This window comes from Fistularia commersonii, chromosome 13 (genome assembly GCF_037954325.1).
Source record: "Fistularia commersonii isolate RoL2024-O1a breed Wild chromosome 13, RoL_Fcom_v1.0, whole genome shotgun sequence".
Lineage (NCBI taxonomy): Eukaryota > Metazoa > Chordata > Actinopteri > Syngnathiformes > Fistulariidae > Fistularia > Fistularia commersonii.
Window position 1 is genome coordinate 7471283 of NC_141296.1, and position 14255 is coordinate 7485537.

At 37.4% G+C, this 14255-nt stretch overlaps 1 protein-coding gene and 1 pseudogene across 2 annotated transcripts; both read right to left on the reverse strand.

Moving 5' to 3' along the window:
- LOC147227795 (uncharacterized) overlaps positions 1–14255 on the reverse strand; it is a 412630-nt pseudogene that overhangs the window by 266318 nt on the left and 132057 nt on the right.
- fhl1a (four and a half LIM domains 1a) lies at positions 22–13104 on the reverse strand. 2 transcript variants are annotated; one of them, XM_086158764.1, is made up of 6 exons: positions 12968–13104; positions 4643–4824; positions 2987–3164; positions 1659–1828; positions 1216–1402; positions 22–790 (listed from the first exon to the last, which is right to left on the reverse strand). In XM_086158764.1, exons 2-6 carry the CDS (start codon positions 4796–4798, stop codon positions 636–638), a joined length of 846 nt encoding a protein of 281 aa, XP_086014890.1. In that variant the 5' UTR covers positions 4799–4824; positions 12968–13104; the 3' UTR covers positions 22–635. The 2 variants fall into 2 exon arrangements, with proteins under 2 accessions (XP_086014890.1, XP_086014889.1); XM_086158763.1 differs by lacking the exon at positions 12968–13104 and adding an exon at positions 7198–7360.

Genomic DNA, 14255 nt, shown 5'->3' on the forward strand with positions numbered 1-14255 from the left:
AAGACACTTATGATCATGTCCTCTTTTTCTTATTTTGCATTTTATTAATTTCATTCCATAACACTGTGTGCACAAGCAGTTTATATTTCAGGAAGGAGCTAAAGGCTTCTAGTTTATGGTTGACTCCCAGTATCCTACATCCGATAATCCATTCTGCTATTTAGAGAAAACTGATTATTAATCAAAGCTGTTTAAAAATGAGCAACAATAAACATGTCTAGATTCCAGAAAAGGAAAAAATACTGGAAGGTATTAGTATATTTGTAATACTTCATAGAATACTGGACTAGATCTGACTAATGGTGCAGACCATAACTTCTACAAAACAGTGCATATTAGTATTATTGACATTTTATACACGTTTGCGGAGAAATCATTTTAGCCAGTGCATACTAAGTGAATATGACCTCTAGTCTCAGCCTATTACAAATATTTCACCAAAAAAAAGTTTAATATTCCATTGCTATTTCCATTGCTATCAGAAATATCACTAATGATAATATTTTGCAGCCTATAATTCATAATCAAATCTTGACAAAAAACAAAAATCCCACAGCTGGATGTATTGAGAGAATATGCCAGACGGGCAGAGTTGTCTCTGCAATTCTGCTTCAAACTGCTCCGTAAAGATGAGCTCACAGCTTCTTAGCGCAGTCGGGACAATAGATGTATTCTCCGTTGACGACAAAGCGCTTATTAGCCAAAGAGAGGCTGCACTTCTTGCAGTTGAAGCAGTATTCATGCCAGGAGAGGCCCTCATAGTTCACCACGTTTGTGCCATGGCCGAACCCTGCAAAGACAGAGGTCTATAAATCATCTGAATTCGAATTGAGTGTATCAATGAATAAATAAAATTAGGACATTTGCAAAATTGTATGCAGATTTGTTGGCAGGTGAAGAACTGTTTTGGCCTTTTTTTAATTGAGGCTGTACATTTTTAATGGCCACTGGTTTACACTCATTTATTTTTTTAAAATACTTTGATCATTATCAATCAGGCTGGCAATCAATCCAGGAAAAAGCATGGTCTCCTTTTCCACTATTATTATTCATTTATTACACTCATGTATTGTTACAGGTAAAGCTTGACCACAGTCTTAACTTTATCAAAGCAATTTGTTTCAATTTTTACAAATGACAAGTTTCCCATTCATCTGTTTGTTTGTTTTTTATGCAGTCATTAACCCAGGGATTCTTGTGCTTGCTGGGTCTGACCTGTGATAGGGTTCTTGCAACCGTGACACTTCTTCGCCACATCTGATTTGTAGCAGTCCACGCAGTAAACTTTATCCTCGTGGGTGGCAAAACGAATCCCTCCCAGGGGCTTCCGACAGGTTTGGCACACGAAACACTCCGAGTGCCAGGGGTGATCCTGGTAGCTTATCCCTCCAGTGGTGATCGGCTAAGAGAAAACAGATGAAGAATAAACACAAATTTATTGAAGATCATTTATGTTTAAAAATTGGGGCAAGATATACATATAGGTCTGTACATATATTGTGTGTGTGTGTGTGTGTATATATGTATAATCTCAAGAAACTCAATGGACATTACCAATAGAAGATTGTGAACACTTAATTTCTTAATTTCTACATTATTTACATGCACGCAATATAACACAGCAACCAAGAAGGTAGTGACACAATCAGAAGATGTACCTGCTTGCAGTGGAAGCACTTCTTGGCAAACTTCTTGTCATGGCAGGGAGCACAATAAATATCATCGCCCTTTGCCAGGAAGCTCTGTGTGCGGATTGGCTGCTTACAATCCAAGCAGGTGAAGCAATCCTCATGCCAAATCTTGTTCTTGTATTCCACATTTTGGGATCCTGAAACGGGCCCACATAGAGAAAATGAGATGCTGATTAGGAATCAACTAACAAATATTTTCCATTTCTGTCTTCTTTCCAGTAGATGTTGTCACTGTGAAACATACTTTATTTCACATTGTAACCGAAAGTATCAGGCATGTGCTATATAAGTTTCAAGTAATATAAAAAGGTTATTCACTTTTTAAACAAATTCAAGTACTTTTTATTTATCTATATACAACATAAATATGTCCATAAAAAAACACTGACCAAGATACTAGACACAAACAATACATCATCATCACAACATACAGAGGAAGTTTTGACAAATTTAATGTACATACTGGGGGACTGGTTGCGTTCATTATGAAAACTAAGTAAACAGAAGTAAACTAAGCAAGAACAAATAGTAATCTAATTGTACTCAACCTTAAGTCAAACTAGTAAGTGAACTTCAGTTAACCTTTCCCATCTTTCAGTGTTTTTTTAATTTTTGCTGTATATATTTGTTGTGTACCTTTGCTACATATTCTTCCAGAATAAAATGATTTAATTGATTGGTATACAAAGAAATCTGCAACAAAATATTCAAAAATGAGAAAAAACTGTTTTTCCTCTTTCCCCTCTTATTTTTCTTAATTATCTAAAAATATCTAATATAACTTGCCTCTAAGGGCTTTCTAAAATGAACATGATATGACTTCCTCTCTCCTCAGATCCCTTTTTGGTTCCAATGAGATAAAAAATGAAAACTTATGATATCCGATTTCGATAGAAATCTCATCTCAAATCTGTACTTAGCTGCTTTAGAGATTCAAAATCTGTCATATGGATTATGACAGTTTGCGAAGCTCTTGAGTTTATTGTGCATTCCTTTTAACCGCAAAAAAAAGTATAGATGAAGGCAAATTTAAGGGCAATATTTAAAAGATGCCCCACATCAAGCAAGCCTGATCTAATCAGGAAAGTGTTAACATTTTTAAGATTCATGATATTATATTACATTACATTACATTGCATTTGGCAGACGCTTTTATCCAAAGCGACTTACAATAGAGGACATAGGGACTGCAATACACTTGCAAATACACGATGCATAGGAAATAAACAGAACAGTAAGCTTGGGTTAGTCCTCTTTTCGTTCATGAAAGTGAAACTGTTTCGCAGCAAACCAACCTGGCATGACCACCTTGTAGCAGCCTTGGCAACGATTGCCATCCTCCCTGGAGCTACACTTGCCACACATTATCTTGCCATCATCCCGGGCGCTGAATGGCTCACTGGCCAGTGGCTTGTAGCACTTGGCACAGCGGAAACAGTCCTCATGCCAGTGACGGTTCTTATGGTGCAGCTCCTGAAAACAGAAGAGGAGCAACATGCAAACTTCACTGATGTGGGCATTTGTACATGAAATCATGTGTCCTGAAGTGCAGAGTTGCAGAACAAGCTTATGAGGGATTAATTAAAGTGGAGATCAAGTGAGCTAAGAAGGGATGAGGCATAAAGGTGCTGGAGGATGTAGAGACGTGAAAAGTATTTAAGCTTTTTTTAATAAATCTAACTTCATGTGACTGAATGCTGAGATGATTTTGGAAACAATGGCCCTTCCTGGAAAAAGGCGCAATTCAAATTCGAGCAATCAGTGCGTGGCAGCACTTTGACGGGATACACACATTCTAGGCATATTCTATCCTTCCTCACTCCAGAAACGCCAGTGATCATTCTCTTGATAAATCTCTATTTGTCTTACTGCAATTCCTCTGGTTCTTTCGGCTGCTCGCATCAGGCGTCGCCACAGAGAATCATCTGTCCCCATCTAACCCTCTCCTTTACCCACGAACTAACCTTGTGTCCTCTTTCACTCCGTCCATAGATCTTCTCCTCTGTCTTCCTCAAGGACTCCTGCCTGGTATTTCCAACCTAACCATCCCACTACCACTATCCCCCCCTTAAATCAGCAAAAAAGAAGCACGTCCGTATAATTGAGTTGTTTTTCTAGTCAGCTACATTTCCTACCATAACAATAAAATATGATTGAGTGAATGACTTACCTTTTCCTATTCAATGATCAGGTTACTCCATTATTTGAGCAGCTTCTCCTCATATCTGTATTATATTATATCATATATTTTATCATAATATATTATATTTTCCTATATTTTACATACATTTGATTTCCTGTCTTTCTTGTTGTTTCTTCTAAACAATATGCTTCCTGGTACAATCACTATTAGCCTTGGAGAAAATATATATATTCTTATTATTGTTTTTGTTTTTTGGTTATATAATTAGTTATGGGGGTAGTTAATTCTGATGAATACAGATACAGTACTATAATGCAACTAGTTGCCATCGGTGGTTCCTTATGATACTCTAGAAATGGCCATCAATATACTTACTTTCTTCTTTTTTTTTAAAATACGGAAGTACATTTTTCTGTGACATAGAAAATTCATGTTGTCAAAGACAGGCATTTCAGTGTAGTGGGATTACATTTGCATCCCCTGGTAAGATGTTTGAGGCCTGTTTCTATTCTATTCTATTCTATTCTATTCTATTCTATTCTATTCTATTCTATTCGTGTGTGTGAAATGATAGTTCACATGTAAGAAGTGGCAACATGTGTGCCAAGTGCATTGCTGACATGAAAGATGAATGGGATGTTGGTGGATATTATGATATCCTAAATTATACATTCACGTTACTTTAAAGAATTTCATCTGCAGTTATCATGGTGCCATAAGTGTTCCTACATGTATTTTCTATATCTCAGTCATTTAACAGTTCCCTCAACCCATTTACTTCCTTTAACTCTGTTTACACAGTTTTCACCTTGGCATTAGCTCCAATGGGTCGTCTGCACTCTGCACATGTGTTGGCACAAAGCTTATCAAAGCATTTGGTGCACACGTGCTTGTCGTCCTTCTTCACATACTGTTTCCCGTGCAGGTTGTCACGGCAGTAATAGCAGTCGAAGCGATCAGTCATCGTGGAAGTTAGATAATGCCTGGGACCTGTAAAGACAGTCAGCGTCAGACAGTGGACATCTCAAGCCTCTGACCTTTGAAGGCTGGAGTTTTTTTTCTTCTCCATCATGAACAACATTCACTAAACAACGCAAACTAATGCAGAGCTATTCAGAAGCCGTTCTCCTATATGTTACATTTCAGGCACTTCATTGTTCAGTTACAGTGTAACACGCATTTAAAGGCGTGAATTTTGTCATAAGTGCATGCTAAGACAAAAAACTTAGAAAGCAGAAATTAACCAGTGGCTGTGCATGGCTAGAAAAGAATCAGTGAAGGAAAGCGCAACCAGAAGCATACCAAACTGATGACGGAAGTGTGATGGAGGTGAAAAAACAGATGTGGGATTGTTGTCTGCATTCTTTTTAGAGAGCAGACTTTTTTATCGAACTCCCTTGGAAACTTTAGGTAGTATTTTTAGACCGTCTGGCTCTGACTTTAGTGAACGCCTCTCCCTTTAGATATTCCCACTGAGTCCATTCCACACAACCTCATTTGCCCGCATTTTGACCGGGTCATTTTATTGGCTCTTGTACTGTCGAGTGAACTGGCATCTTTTGTCCTCCATCAGCGTTCATGTGTCACATCACTTAATCTCATATTGCCGCAGCTGGGTGTGCGGTGTGGACAGATAAGGATTTATCTACACTACCCTTTCCACTAAAGCCTCTTTCTGGTGGGACATCAGAACAGGATATGAACTTCAGCTCATCGATTTATCATTTATCATTTCAATCCAGCATGAGCGATAGGAAACAATGGAAGATATGGCATGTTGTCTTAGCAACCATAGGAACAAGCAAAATATTTATGAAAAGGAACTGCAACTATGTAATTGGGATGCGGTAAACAGCCAACTCTCAGAGCGTGGTATGTGGACTCCCTAGTGTGTGTGTGTGTGTGTGTGTATGTGCATGTGTGTGTGTGTGTGTGTGTGTGTGTGTGTGTGTTTGAGAATATGAGACTGAGGGGAATTCTCTGGAGTCAATGTTGAGAAAAAAATAAGGCTCTGAGCAACAACACATCCTACTGTGCCTATTCTGAATTAGATTATGGCACAGAGTCAGGTGGTCCTGCATAGTCACATCATCCACAAGTGCTCAGTTCTGAGTCCAAGTCTAGTTTAAACATGAATTTTCTATTTAAAGATTGTTGACCTTCCAGTTGGGACAGATGGAGTAGGAGACAGAGTGATGACCAGCAGCTATTGTGTTTCCATTTGAGACCTGCCCAACACTTGCTCTAATCTGTTGTTACAAACAGAGCGACAGCTGCCCCACATCAAGCAGTCATGGTATGTGCCATTGCAAATCTGTAGGGGGGGGTGGAGTTCACCTCGGTGGTCCCCGCAGGGAGGAGTCCTCAAGAAAGGTCAGAGTAAGATCAGTTTGTGTGATGAGTCAGAGCAGTGTGACATGGATGGGATCAAAGAGAGAGCAACCAAGGCAGCGCATCACACAAATCAAGGGCTGCACACACAGTAGCATCCGCTAGTCTCCACTCAAAACTTGATAAATGGTCTCTTGCCAAATCAGACCATTTTTAAATGGCTATAATGTTACTACAATACGATGCACAAAGTGAGTTAAAATCAACCTGATTATGAAAATAGCAAATTGCAAATCCTGAAACATGCTGATCTCCGGTTTTCCCAAACCCCTAAATTGTACTGGGTTCCATATTACGCCTATATTACGCCCCTCTAGCTTGGCTGGTAAAAATGTGAATCCCAATATTTTACAGTAAGTGGACAAATAAATAGCAACAAAAATGAAGTCGTTTGTCTATCAGTAATATCTTAATTATCATTATCAATTCAATTTTCCATTTCAGTAATGAATTCAAAATTATTCACACTCCCTGACGTCAAAATAGAATAGAATAGAATAGAATAGAATAGAATAGAATAGAATAGAATAGAAATCCCTTTATTTGTCACTTTCACTTTTACATACAGCACAACACCAGTGAAATTTGACCACTGCATTTAACATTTGGCCTATTATTGATGATCCATGAGCAGAAGGTAGCCTCTCTTTATATATATATATATATATATATATATATGTATATATATATATGTGTGTGTGTGTGTGTGTGTGTGTGTGTGTGTGTGTGTGTGTGTGTGTGTGTGAAGTTAAATGTTTTGGTATAATTCAAGGCACTATGCAATTAAAAATTCTATCAAACTTGTGTTTTCCCATTAAAGATTGAAATTCAAAGAAAAAAAGCAATCAACGCATTTAACATCCTCAAACCTAAACTAAATCTTAAAAAGCCGAGAAGGTCAAAGTTTCAAGGTATGGCAGCGCATTTTTTTTACACCTGATTAAAAAAAAAACTGTAATTTAGCATCCATACCTGAGTGTTTGTAGAAAGACATGGTTGCCTCTTGATGTGATAAAGGAAATCACGTAGAAACAGACGGTGACAGTGGCAGCCACCAATGGTCAAAGCCCTTGACCACACAACTCACAAACTTATGGGGGCTGTATATAACCCTCTGTGACCTGAACACACCCTGGCCCCAAATCCTACCTTCCTTTTCCTTCCTTTTAAGGGAATGCATTACAGAATAGGGTGGATGACAGAGGGGGATAGATTAGGTGATCGAGGATGGATTCCACTGCTGTAACATCAGACAGTTAAAAACAAGGAGCAGTTTTGAATGGTGGCCATGAGGGATAGCAGATACTCCCAAAGCTTCTACATCGAATGTTTTGCAAAGCTGCTTAGAACGTGTACAGATGACACTTTGAATCACTCGCACAGCAAGTTGATTTCACAACCCAAAATGTTTTGTGTGTGTGTGTGTGTATGTCTTAAGTCTGTGAATGGTTGTACGTCGCCCCAGGATATCTATGCATATACTGTATTTATTTGAGGAACATCATAAGGATATGTCAACCAGGATGGATTTTTGTTGAATGGGAGAAACAGTAATTCTATTTGGTATCACAGACATATTCCTATGCCTATTATCTTAAATTTACTGCAAGGGATTAATAAAGTACAATAAAAAAAAAAATTTTTTTAAAAAAACTGGAATTAAACAAACAGTAAAAATGATTCTCTTTATTTGAAGACAGTATGATGTGGATGACAAATGTTTTGTTATTGATATAAAACTTTATTCTGTAAACTTTGATAAAGAATGAATGCACACAAATAATCCTGTATTTCTTATCATACAACAGAGCTCCCAAATTGCTTTTAAACTTCAGCCCTGCTGATGTGTGTGTGTGTGTGTGTGTGTGTGTGTGTGTGTGTGTGTGTTTATTTCTCTCTCCATGACAGTGACATGCAGTCAGTAGAGGCAGGGGAGGCTGGGCCTCACTTGTCATCACGGAAAGAAAAAAATGCAAAATGAAAAAATGAAATTAAATGGTTGTATTTATTCAGTGATTTGTACTATAAAGTTATTTTTCACGTAGCCTCACCATTTATAGTTATTTTTTTTCAAAATCGCTAGAAAAAATTCACATTTACCATTCAAATATGAGGAAGAGACATGCAGTGATGACGTCAGTACCTCACCACTCATGAACCTCATGGCACATCACTGCTCCATGGTTGTATGAGGGGTATCTGGGTGTAATTACAGATTTGAACTGGTTCATTACTGCAGAGCATATCACTATGTTTGTCCTGTTTTAATCTGTCATCCACTTACCCAAAACCCACATGAACTAATGATGAGCAGGAAGGTGCCATAACTTCAAAGTACTAAAACCAAACAAGTAGATGCAGCCTTACTGAATTTCAGAATTGCCCTTTTTACAATTTTTGCCATTAAATTTTGAAACAGGTTAGATTATCTTCATTAGTTTTCCAAGAAATCATTCATGGACATTAAGGATTGTTGCCCCAAGTGTCATGTTTCAAATATTTAATTTATCATCAGAAGTCAATCTATTAAGTCCCAACCAACACATGTAGTCTGCACAATAGTAAAAAACAGTAAAGTGGCATTACTTCTGACACTAATATATACCTTTCATCTATTTATCATTATTCATTATTTGTATCTATTTCATTATTACATTATTATCATTATTATCTATTTTATTATTATTATTATTATTGTTTATCTGATTTGTTATGGAGAGAATGAGGTATCATTGTTTTTGATATGTGTGACATTCTGAGGTGTAAATTCCACCTGATGTCAAAGAGTTAACTATTACTCATATGGCAGCCGTTGAAACAAGTGATGATCAAGTTTAAATGACGATGCCTTCGTTAAGTTCAATAAGATTGGCTGAAAATGTTTACGAGTTACATTAACATCAAAACACGTTTCGCTGGATACCTTTACAGACTGTTCCTTGACGTTGTCCTAAATATTTGCATGATTACACTATGTCCTTGCCTGACTGCTCAGCTAACATGTGAAACATGTTGCTTTCATATAATAAGTAAAGTCATCGTACGATCTCTTAGTGTGTAGCTGTAGAGCACAAAAGCTGTGGGAGTAAACAATGTTTAAATTGATGATCCTGTGCAGAAAAACTACTTACAAGCTGTAACAGAAGTTGTGGAATAAATAACATACAAGACTGTCTCAGAAAATTAGAATATTGTGATAAAGTTCTTTATCTTCTGTAATGCAATTACAAAAACTAAAATGTCATACATTCTGGATTCATTACAAATCATTATTTTAATATTGCCGATAATGGTTTACATTTTAAGAAAACTCAAAAATCCTATCTCAAAATATTAGAGTATCATGAAAAAGTATTTTTTGTTTTTTTAATTGCATTACAGAAGATAAAGAACTTTATCACGATATTCTGATTTTCTGAGACAGTCCTGTACAGTAACTGTGAAGAATAGCTGATGTACTGACAAGTTAACGGCAACTTTTTTTGGTCTTGTTCAGCAGTTTTTTCATGGTGTTTAATCTAAACATTAAACCTGCTTTCAGATAAAACCACCACAGAGTCAATTATCTCCCTTCCTCCCCAAGTATTTTTTTAATTTACTTTTTTCCCTTACCTTAATCCCCAGACCAACTCTGAAATGGTCTGACCCCCCTCACACACACACACACACACACACACTACACACTACCCTTTATAGACAATTGCCGATTGGCCCTTATCGTGTCTTTCTCCTTGCCAGTTGGCTGATTTATTTGTAGGGGAACAAAACAGCATTATTTTTTAAAAATACAATAAACACAACATTGTTTTCCAAATAATATGCAATGATTTATACCCTAGGTGAAATCTAGATGATTATTTCTATTATTTGAAGCACTGAATTTCCTGTGAGGGAACCTCCTGAGCAAATGAGAGCAAATCAGTCAGTCTGACTGGAATAAGTAGGCTCTAACTTCAACATTGCCCAGAGTGACACAAGATTGGCTTGTGAATGAAGGAAGTCATTTTTCAAATTGACCTCTTTCACCCTGGATCACCATGTGTTTCAGTCAGCCGTTATATTTCATGATTGAGCAGACAGAAGAGTGGCAGCCAAAACATACTTGCTATATAGAGAATGATGACTCACCATGCAAAACACACAAAGGTGCAGACACGCACTCCCATTTGTCAACATTCTGGGAAGTATTACACTCAAATTGAAGGTCACCAAGCATCTTAAACAATCAATGTGCCAGTGCCAGACCCACAAACACTGCGGCAATAAATGTGTAAACAAAAGGCCAAGAGGCGACTGTCAACACAGTAACACTCCCCTCCATTTGGGAATGGCTTGGACTGAAGTGTGCTTAACACACTCTCTATGATATGGCCATCGCTGTGGGCCAGGAAACACTTCTGCTCTCACTGTTCTCACATGATTCAATTATTCCCCTCAGAATATGTGCTAATTAAGACCCCCAACTGAGAGGCTGTTCACAGATGCAATATTTCATTAAACCCATCCATCTGCTTCACAAATTCACATGTTCTCTTGATTAATGAAAACTTATTAAGAAATTGCTCCCTTGCTTCAGAGATAACCAACCAATCCTAGACGACCCTAGGCAAAAGGGCAGGGTTCAAACTAAACCAGTTGTTTTGTGTGTGTGTGTGTGTGTGTGTGTGTGTGTGTGTGTGTGTGTGTGTGTGTGTGTGTGTGTGTGTGTGTGTGTGTGTGTGTGTGTATTTATATGGATATATCAGAGGATTTTAAAAGCATCATGCCCCCTTAAGCAAATCTTGACCCCTTGATGTTCAAAACATTATCCATCATTAAACTGACAGCTAAAATACACTTTTAAACTACTTTTATTTAGGGTGATGTTGCATTGGCTCCTCCACAACATTTAAGCATGTAGAACATCTTGAAAAAAAAAATCCTTTGAGGGGGAGGGGTCTATGGATGAGGATTTGGGAAACTCTGAATATGTGAAAATATGATTTGAAGGTAATTTCATCTTCAAAAAAGCATTTCTACTATAGACTATCCCTTAAATTACATAAAGAAATATGATGTGTCCTGCTCAAATACATCTATCATATTTGTACATTTCTGAAACTTGTTTTAACATAAGTGATCAGCCCATTAATTATGAATATTTGCAGTAATACAGCATGTAAAAGTAGGTAATAAGTCAAAATTAATAACTCAAGTGTTGCTTACGAAAAGTAAATATTGACTTTTTATATTGGAACCATTTCACATAACCATTCTTTTTGATGATACAGCCATTTTGAATATCTGGATATAGTTTGCAAAAGAGAATAACATGTATATAAAGAATCTGAAATGTTCTTCTGTCTGCATGAATTCACAATCAAAAGACTGGCTTGTTTCCCAATCTGACTCCCCACTGCTCCGCTCTCTATCTTAAAATTCCATCTTTGTTTCTCTTTATTTTCCATTTATTCACAAAGTAATTAACAACAGTTTATCTTCGGCCATTCTCCTGCTGAACGTCATCTAGTGGCTCAGCATCAGTGAGAGAAAGTACGCCTTCCTGCTCACAGAAACGAGCAGCATTGCCTATTTAGGAGTAAAGAGCTGGGTTTGGTGATCTTCCTATCAGCCACATCCACTAACGCTGTCTCTTCCTGTATATCACTCTGCTTCCTTTGCGTCCAGAAAAACAGGATGAAATGACCTTTTCAACAGCTCATCTCTGCCTTAATTAAGCGCAGACACCTCTATGTGACAAATATTCTTTGGCCGCTTTAAAGCAAATGAGACCCTACATGCAACCTGCAACTATTCTCTGAATTTGTCATCTACATTTGTGCCAATTTTACATCAGACATCACAAAGAACATTTAATATGTAGCATATGTTGTATTCACGAATGAGATTTCATAGTGAAAAAAAAAATCCATCCCCATGAGGAACTCTTTGAACTTGACTTGAGGCTTGTTTAATTACATGTAAAGTAAAAAGATTTATGTGTTTTGAACAATAGTGAGGTCATCTGGGTGGACTTGTGTGCCACAGAAAGGACCATAATGTCCTGTTTCATTAATGACATCACCTCTAAGGTTTGGCAGCTGCCCAAAGCAGAGGGAAGGAGAAGTAAAGCAGTTTAGAGCCGCACATGGAATTTTAAGTACTGCTGGTCACTATACAGATGTGCCACTGTTTGCTCACCATGCTGGATACACACATACTTGCAGTCATATACAATACTTGCCCCCCACCCCCCACCCCCCACCCCAAACAAGGAATTTTTTCGGAAAATTTTCATTTTTTTTTTCTTTTACAAAACATCTGTAATGAATTGAAAAAAAAAATCACTCTTTATCCACAACTCTGAATAATAAACTTCTGCCCCCCTCCCTGGGTTTATTTAAGGTCACGCGTCGTGTCTGATAGTGCTGCGGTTATTTTGCTGCTCTTACTAACTATGACAAAAGTCAGGGGAAAAAAAGATACTGAAAGATTATTAATTCATAAACTTATTTGGTTTAATATAGATTAAAACAGCTGCGGGGTATGGATTTATTGACAGCAGAAATAACGCATCACTAGTTGCGCGCCGTCTAACACCTTGCCCAAAACGGTCGATCCTACCGTGGGACTCCCGGGATATAAAGCATAACACCTGGATATAAAATCTATAAATATATCAATATCTCCAACAGATCGAACGAGAGCGGGTCATAAGAGCTAGAGGGATGCCTCTGCGGATTTTTTTTTTTTTTTTACTCACCTTTCTAAAGTGAACGGATGAGCGCCTTTCACTGGACACCAGCAGTTCGGGAGCCTGAAAAACCTGTGGAGGCGACGCAGCTTTTAAAAGGCAGGGGGAGCAGGGTTGAAGAAGTAGAGAAAAAAAAAAAGTGCAGGCAGGACAAGAGCCAAACCTCTGTATGCTCTCATAAACAATGACCTCAATCAGGAATTTATATGGTCGCGAAGTGAAGTTCTCACTGATCCAGCATTCAAGGTTAGAAGAGATCATGAGCAAATTTTCAGCCGAGTCTTCATCATTTTGCTTTGTTTGCATGAAATTCTGGCAGCCCACGGCGGTGTATTTTGTATTAGCAATAATGCCTGCAACTTTTCAGCATTTTAAATGTGACTAAACTAATTTCACACTTTTGTGCTGCTTTTGTATCACGCACAGTTGTCTCCTTCTTTGGTAATGAGTTGAGGAATTACATGAAGATGACTCACTTTTAACCCAACAGCACAAAGGAGACTTGAGCAAAAATCATGTTGAAACTCAACCCACAAGATTTTCAATTGAAAGGCAAGGATAATCCTCTATTAGGTAATACATATCAACTCTGTCAGTTGGATTGAGCTGCCGAGTCAATGATTTCAATATCAGAATCACCCTTAAAAAAAGATAGAAAAAATACAAGGAAATAGAAAGAGGGATGTGTTGTTTAGCATCAAGGAATGTTGAAAGGTCTCATAAGTCATGTCTGTTGTTGCTAGGATAGAATTTATGAACTTTTATGTGAACCCATTTTGAAACCCATTGAGATTGGATGCCTAAACACACTCAGACACGCGCATGCATGCACACACACACGCACACACACACACACACGCATGTGCTTTTCAACAAGCCACACTGTAATGAAGGTGTCCACATTGACACCTCCAATGGAAAGTTAATATCTTCTCTGCATTCCAACAAGGAGATATTGAGCATACAGGGCTGTCTCAGAAAATTAGAATATTGAGATAAAGTTCTTTATCTTCTGTAATTAAATTACAAAAACAAAAATGTCATACATTCTGGATTCATTACAAATCAACTGAAATATTGCAAGCCTTTTATTGTTTTAATATTGCTGATTGTGGCTTACATCTTAAGAAAACTCAAAAATCCAATCTCAAAATATTAGAATATCATGAAAAAGTAATTTTTGTTTTTTTAATTGCATTACAGAAGATAAAGAACTTTATCACAATGTTTTAATTTTCTGAGACAGTCCTGTATATTCAATGCCCTCTTTAATGCCAGGCTGTTTTAGAATAGAAAT

Excerpts from the sequence above, each read along its gene's own strand:
- fhl1a (XM_086158763.1), bottom strand. The coding sequence starts at position 7,219 with ATGTCTTTCTACAAACACTCAG. Across the intron at positions 3,165-4,642 it reads CCATTGGAGCTAATGCCAAG|GAGCTGCACCATAAGAACCG; the intron begins GTGAAAACTGTG and ends TTCTGTTTTCAG. Across the intron at positions 1,829-2,986 it reads CTACAAGGTGGTCATGCCAG|GATCCCAAAATGTGGAATAC; the intron begins GTTGGTTTGCTG and ends GGCCCGTTTCAG.